The sequence below is a fragment of the Plecotus auritus genome, assembly GCF_963455305.1.
Source record: "Plecotus auritus genome assembly, chromosome: 8".
Taxonomy (NCBI): Eukaryota; Metazoa; Chordata; class Mammalia; order Chiroptera; family Vespertilionidae; genus Plecotus; species Plecotus auritus.
In genome coordinates this window covers 27,312,377-27,319,087 of record NC_137782.1, presented here as the reverse complement: position 1 = coordinate 27,319,087, position 6,711 = coordinate 27,312,377, and the positions used below count along the sequence as shown (strand labels likewise).

Here is a 6,711-nt window from a genome sequence, read left to right as displayed (position 1 = left end):
CATCTTCCTGTTATAAGACTATCAGGACTAGAGATGTTGCTTGGGAAAGGCCCGTTCTCTCCTCCCACACCTTCTACCCACTCCTGCTTATCCAAAGAGGATGAGGCAGCTTGCCCAACCGCCTGGGAGGTGGGCCCCAGCAGGGCGGGACAAGGCGACCAGGAGGACTTAATTAAGGGCAGAAAAGCAGAAGTGACAGGGTTTCCCAAGTCTTAAGAGGACGAAATTCCCCACACTTCCTCTCCACCTGCTGCCGCTGCCTAAGGCCGCCTGGCTGGCTCCGCTGCTATTCAGGAGGCATGAGGACCCTGCAGGGGATAGCTGAGCACCTCATCAGGACCGGGTAGGTCTGGAGACCTTGGCTACTGGGAGTGGCAGGCATCTGGGGTAGCGCCTAGGGCTTACACTTTGCCATTCCCTGGCTGCGTGACTTTGGGTAAATCCTCACCTCGTGGAGCCTCGTTTCCCCATTTAAGGAATGAGAGTAACACTCATGTCCCTAAGACTGTTGTGAGAATTGACTGAGGAAATGCAGATGTAGGACTTGCTATTGTGCTTGGCTCAGTGTAAGCACTCAATAAATGGCAGCTAAAATCCTTATTGACCACTCTCAACACAGGCCATGGTACCCAATATGACTTAGAACTGGTTTTCCATCCCAATATTGTTTACAGTAGCTATTTATTTTCACAGCTACCAGGTTTTGAATACTAATGATACAGTAGGAGGTGGTTTAGCCCAAATTAAAATGCCTTCAGGAGCTGGACTAACAGAACTAGAGAGGTTGTAATTCATTAACTCCAACCTCAAGTGGGTCCTCCACGGTGCCCAGCATTTCCTGTATTCATTTACTTTCCCACTTTCCTGGACAGTTACCTTCTCCTGCATCTTCACGCTTTCATTGCCTCCTCTGGCATCCTCACCATCAGTGCCGACCTCACTTCCTGCTACCCTGAGCAAACAGAAGCAAGCATGCTGCGGTCAATAAATACTTAAGGAGCACCCACTACATGCCAGACACTATTCTAGGCACTAGGACATATCAGTGATCAAAAAAGACCAAGTTCCTGCCTGGTGGATGCTCTAATGACAGACAATAGCTGACAGGATACAAGTTGCCAGACACAAAATGACCCTATGCTGTACTGCTTTCATTGTACCATTTTATAGATGAGAAAACTGAGGTAGAGGGAGGTTAAGAAACCTGGCCAAGACCACACAGATGGTGAGTGGTGATATGAATCCAGGCAGTCTGGAGTCATACCTTTAACAATTGTGGTGTTCTGTGCATATCTGATGATGCTGATATATAATTGCCCACACTTTGCCTGTCCACCCACCGTCATCTGCACCCATTTCCTCTGCCTTCCCACCTGCTATTAAGAATGAATGGCCCCTGCTTCTTTCTAAGACCAGCCGCACCTTTTGTGCTCTTAGTCTCACCCCTGCCACCCATGAACATCACTGCAGGGAGCCTCCCCTTTATCACTGCCCCCCCTCTTTAGTGGCTCTCCCATCTGCAAGCCTGCCAGAGCTTCTTCCATCTTAAATGAATTCTCTTGGTCACATTTCACCCATCGGCTACTGCATCTTTCTTGACCCATCAGTAGCATCTCACATAGTTGGTCGCTCCCTTCTTCTTGGAACATTTTATGTACTTGGCTGTTCAAGCACCACATTGCCTGGTTTCTCGGTCTCCTTCGCTGGTTCTTCTTCACCTCCCAAACTGTTAACCCTAGAGTTCAAGGGCTCAGTCCTTGGATCTCTCTCCTCCTCTTCAAGACACGTCTTGAGTAATCTCATCCTGCCCCTTGATTTAAAATACCATCTATAAATCAACAACTCCCAACATTCTATCTCCAGCCTGATCTCTCCTCTAAATACCTGATTCGTGTTTCCAACCACATACAAAACAGCTCCACTGAATGGCTAAATTGGCAACTTAAATTCAGACTTTCAACTGAATTCCTCCTCTCCCTACTTCACTCTAACCTGCCTGAACCCCAGACTTTTCTGTCTCAGGAAATGACACCTCAATGTTTCCAGTGCTCAGGCCACCAAACCTCATGGTCCTCTTTCTCTCACACCCACAGCCAATCAGTCTGTCAATTGACTCTTCCAATAAAATGTATCCAGAATCCAACCTCTCCTTACAATTCCTCCACAGTCACTCTTTAGTATAAGCTCTACAAGGGCAAGGATTTTCATCTATTTATTCATTCCTCTTTCTCCAATGGGTGACATATAGTCGTTGATTTAAAAAATATTTGTTGAATAAATAAATATAAGGAAAATAGAGTAGAAAAGTTTCTCAGAGGTCAACTAATCCACTCTCCCTTTTCCTTCCCCCCCCCCCCAAATTATAAAGGAGACACTGAGGTTTAGAAAGAAGGCATGTTCAGTGTCACACAGTGCCAACAGTGGAAATAACAGTGTTATTTCTCTCTTTCTCGTTCTCTCTCTTATTTGTGCTTCTCTCTTCACGACTCTTTCATTTCCTTGAGACAGTTGCCCTCACAAAATTGAGATTATGGACGCAAGCATCCTCCCATCCTCAGGAACTGCATAGAAACTGGGTTCTTCCCTGACAACTCCAGTGTGAATAATCCTGGGGAAGGCTCTGATTGGTTCAGCTTGGGTCAGATGGGTTTGGGGTGGGTTACTCTAATTGGCCCACCTGGGGACTGCCCACTCCTTTGGCTAATGGGTGGAGCCTGTTAGCAGACAAAGGGTTTGTGGGGCACAGACATTGGGCAGACATCCAACCCCCACCCTCCTGATAAAGGTTCCCCCAATTTCTTGTGTGCAGGTGGAGATTCTGGCTCTTGGGGCTCTGCAAGGCCCTTGTCCCACTGCAGGCTGCCTGGGTCGCCTTCTCTCAGCCTGTCCCAGCCAGCTGTGACCAGCTGTTGATCCAGCTTCTCCTGTGTGGTTCTCTAGCTGTTGCTGCTGCAGGTCTGGCCCACCACTGGCTGATGTCCTCACTGCTTTATCCTCTGGGGCCCTCGGCCATGGTGGCCTCTCTCTGTGGCCTCCTGGTCTTACTATGCCTGGGCCTGGTGCCTCCAGCTCGCTGCCTGTTTGCACTCAGCGTGCCAACTCTGGGCACAACACAGGGCCGCCGCCTGCTCCTATCCTGGAGTACTGCCACCTTGGCTGTCACCGTGGTGCCCAACGTCTTGGCTAACGTGGGCGCAGCTGGGCAGGTGCTGAGGTGTGTCACCGAGGGCTCCCTGGAGAGTCTTCTCAACACCACTCACCAGCTACACACGGCGTCCAGGGCTCTGAGTCCCACTGGCCGAGGCCTGACACTCCAGGCCCAGGGCAATGGCTCTGTCTTCCGGCTTCACATGCTCAAGGTCACTCAGCAGGTCCTGGAGGACTTCTCTGGCCTGGAGTCCCTAGCCCAGGCAGCAGCCCTGGGCATCCAGCGGGTGGTTACAGGGCTCTTTATGCTGGGCCTCCTGATAAACTCAGCCCGGTATCTCCATTGCTACCTGACTGACCTGCGGTTTGATAATGTCTATGCCACACGGCAGTTAGCCCAGCAGCTGGAAGAGGCCGGGGCCACACACCTGCTGGCCTCCCCACCAACCTGGCTGCTCAGGGCGGCTTGGCCAAGGCTGTCTCAGGGGGAGCTGCTGAGCTGTCTACTAAGGCTGGGGCTGCTCAGCCTGCTCCTGGTGGCCACAGCAGTGACCGTGGCCACAGACCACGTGGCCTTCCTCCTGGCACAGGCTGCCGTGGACTGGGCTCAGAAGCTGCCTGCTGTGCCCATTACGCTCATGGTCAAGTATGATGTAAGTGTGGTGATGGGAAGATGGGCATAGAGTCATTTTCTTGAGGGAAGGGGTAGGGTTTGTGAAATCCCTGACTTGCGATTGAATTTTACTTACCTTCAAGTCAGAGTCCTGGGGGAGGCTGTGGGACCTGGGGCATCACAGATGAACTTATTTAATTCCCACTACAACACAATGCAGTGGTTCTGTTCTCACCCCCTACTGAAGGTGAAAATACTGATACCCAGAGTTGTTAAAATAATCCCCCCTCCCCGCCCAGGTCACTCGTTTCACATGTGCCAGCATGTCCTAGCTCCTTTTCTCTCACTTGTACAAATGGGATCGATCCTTCTTCCCCTACAAGGTTATTGTGAGCTTTAAAATGTGATAGTCTCTAGAAGTACCTAGTATGCACCATGACCCAGAGGAGAAGTTTAATAAATACTGGCTATTATTAATAGCTCACATCTGTGTATATCAGACTGGAGGAGGGTTCAGGAAGGGTCTAGATCAGGAGTCCACTAACTATAGCCCACGGACCAATTCCTGGTTTTGTAAATGAAGTTTTATAGGGGGAATAAATGGAAGGAGACTAGAGTTGGGGTGGTGAACTCACTACACAATATACAGATGATGTATTATAGAATTGTACCACTGAAACCTGTATAATTTATTAACCAATGTAACCCCAATCTATAATAATAAAAGCATAATATGCTAATTAGACCAGATGTCCTTCCGGACGACCTTCCGACAAAGTCGGGCCTGCGAGGAAAGCCCGGGTCCTGGGTGCCAGAGGGAAGCCGGTGCCCGCAGCTGCGGGAAGGAAGGCCTACTCTTGCACGAATTTTGTGTATTGGGCCTCTAGTAAATCCAGTAAAGAATAATAAAATAAAATGAAAAAAAATTTATTGGAACACAGCCATGTAGTGTATGTAGGTACTGTTCGTGGCTGCTCTCTGAAGGCAGATTTGAGTGGTGGCAACAAACTGTAGAGCCAGCAAAGCCTAAAGTACTTACTATTTTAATAGTTATACATAAAACATTGACTATCTATTGACTCTTAGATATTTTCTATCTCATCAAGATTTGTGGTTTTCAGTCTCTTCTTTGGCCATTTTACTGAAATCACCAAGGCTCAGAGAAGCCAGGGAACTTGCCCAAATACATCCGACATGTAAGCGGCAGAACCAGGGCTGCACTTCTGTGGCCTGGGGCACGCTCACTTTCATGAACTCCTTCCTCCATTAAAAATATTAGTGACCCCACTGGGATAAACACAAACATATTAACAGTATCTAGTGAAACAATCTTCAACTTGAAAGTTCATTTTTAAATTCTGATTTTAAACGAAAACAGAACATTTTCACAGGCCCCTAAAGCATTGTGGGGCCCAGCACTGTGCCAAATGGGGAAGTTGGCTCTGGGCAAAGCCAAGAGTCAACCCAAGAAATCTGGTTTCCAAGTTCAAAGGGTTAACCTCTGACCTTCCTGCCTCTGTAGACACCATTCTTCCTCGCTCCATCATAACTCATGGAAGTTGTAGGACCTGATGCTTATGTCCAGGATATTGGGAACGGCCCAGGCTCGGATGGTCCCACTGCATGCATGACTTCAAGTTTCCATCTTTTACATGAAGTCCATGCAGGGAGGGACCTCACAGATTCGTGCCTATTTGATAGAAAATGCATCTACAATATTCGTTTACAAAGGGGTCAACAAAGTGCTAATGCCCAATAAGCATTAATTTGATTTCTCTAAATGAGAGTAATAATACAAAGTATTCTTCGAAGAGTAATATAAACGAGTTCATATTACTCTTCCAAGAGAAATAATAAAAATAGCCTTTGTCCGGTGCTTTTTATTTGGCAAAAAGCCAGTTTCGGACTCCTGATCTCATATGATCCTCCTCAAACCCCGAAGGCAAAGGTTGCTTTTGTGCCCATTTTGCAGATGAGGAAAGTTGAGCGGGCCCTGAAAGCGGCAAGTGGTGGGGGGCAGGGAATGGCTAGGGCGTCTGTCCGTTGACTTGGCCTTTTTCTCCTTTACGAAGGCTGTCTACACCGTCCTGGACTTCGTCCCCTTCCTCTTCAACCAGCCGCCTCTGGAGAAACCCTTCCACTCTGCCCACAAGTCCTTCCAGTGGGAGCTCCGCTTCACCTCCCCGGGCTGCCCGCTGCTGCCCGCCCAGCGCCCCCTCACGGCCGCCCCCCTGGCCGCCGGGGTCCTGCAGCTCGTGGCTGGTGCCATGGTCCTCCTGGAGACCTACGCGCGCCGACTGCGGCACACCATCGCAGCTTCCTTCTTCACGGCCCAGGAGGCGAGGAGGGTCCGCCACCTTCATGCCCGGCTCCAGCGGAGATACGACAGGAACCGAAGCCAGCAGCGGCCCCTGCAGGCTCCTTCCTGATCCCCACACCTGGACCTGCCTGCAAGCACCCAAAGTGGACAGACATGCCTGGACATACTGGACACCTGGAAGAACAGAGAGCCCCGGAGAAGAGGGGAAAGATCTTCGGAGTCACACAGACCTAAGTTGTAATCTTGGCCCTTCTGCTGCCTCCCTGTGTGACCTTGGGTGGTGGCTGCACCTCTCTGAGCCTCCTTTTCTGCAGCCACAGAATGACAATGATGTGAGCTACTTTCCACACGGGAATGTGGTAAGGACAGAACGAAGTATTGGGCACGAAAGGCCCCCATACACAGAGAAGGACTATGCCAAGCGGAAGGCATGGAAGTGCAGAAGTGGCTCAGGGCTCCCAGGCCAGGTGGGAGTCGGTCAAGGCTCTCACCCGCATCAGCTTGACCTGGTCAGTGGAGACTTCGCTTGTGAATGTGCCTAAATGCGCCTGGAACTTATTTATGTGCCCCCGAATCCTCTGAGCTTATTGATTGTCATCTAAAATTGTCCTTATTTTATAAATAATATATT

General features: G+C 49.6%; 1 protein-coding gene across 1 annotated transcript; it reads left to right on the top strand.

The window, feature by feature from the left end:
• Nucleotides 1-299: 299 nt before the first annotated feature.
• On the top strand, nucleotides 300-6,314 carry OCSTAMP (osteoclast stimulatory transmembrane protein; the record flags this gene model as incomplete). Its single annotated transcript, XM_080683783.1, is given in 5 exon segments — nucleotides 300-343; nucleotides 2,810-3,800; nucleotides 5,833-6,186; nucleotides 6,190-6,238; nucleotides 6,241-6,314. Coding segments are annotated over 5 exon segments (1,512 nt in total).
• Between the last annotated feature and the right edge of the window lie 397 nt (nucleotides 6,315-6,711).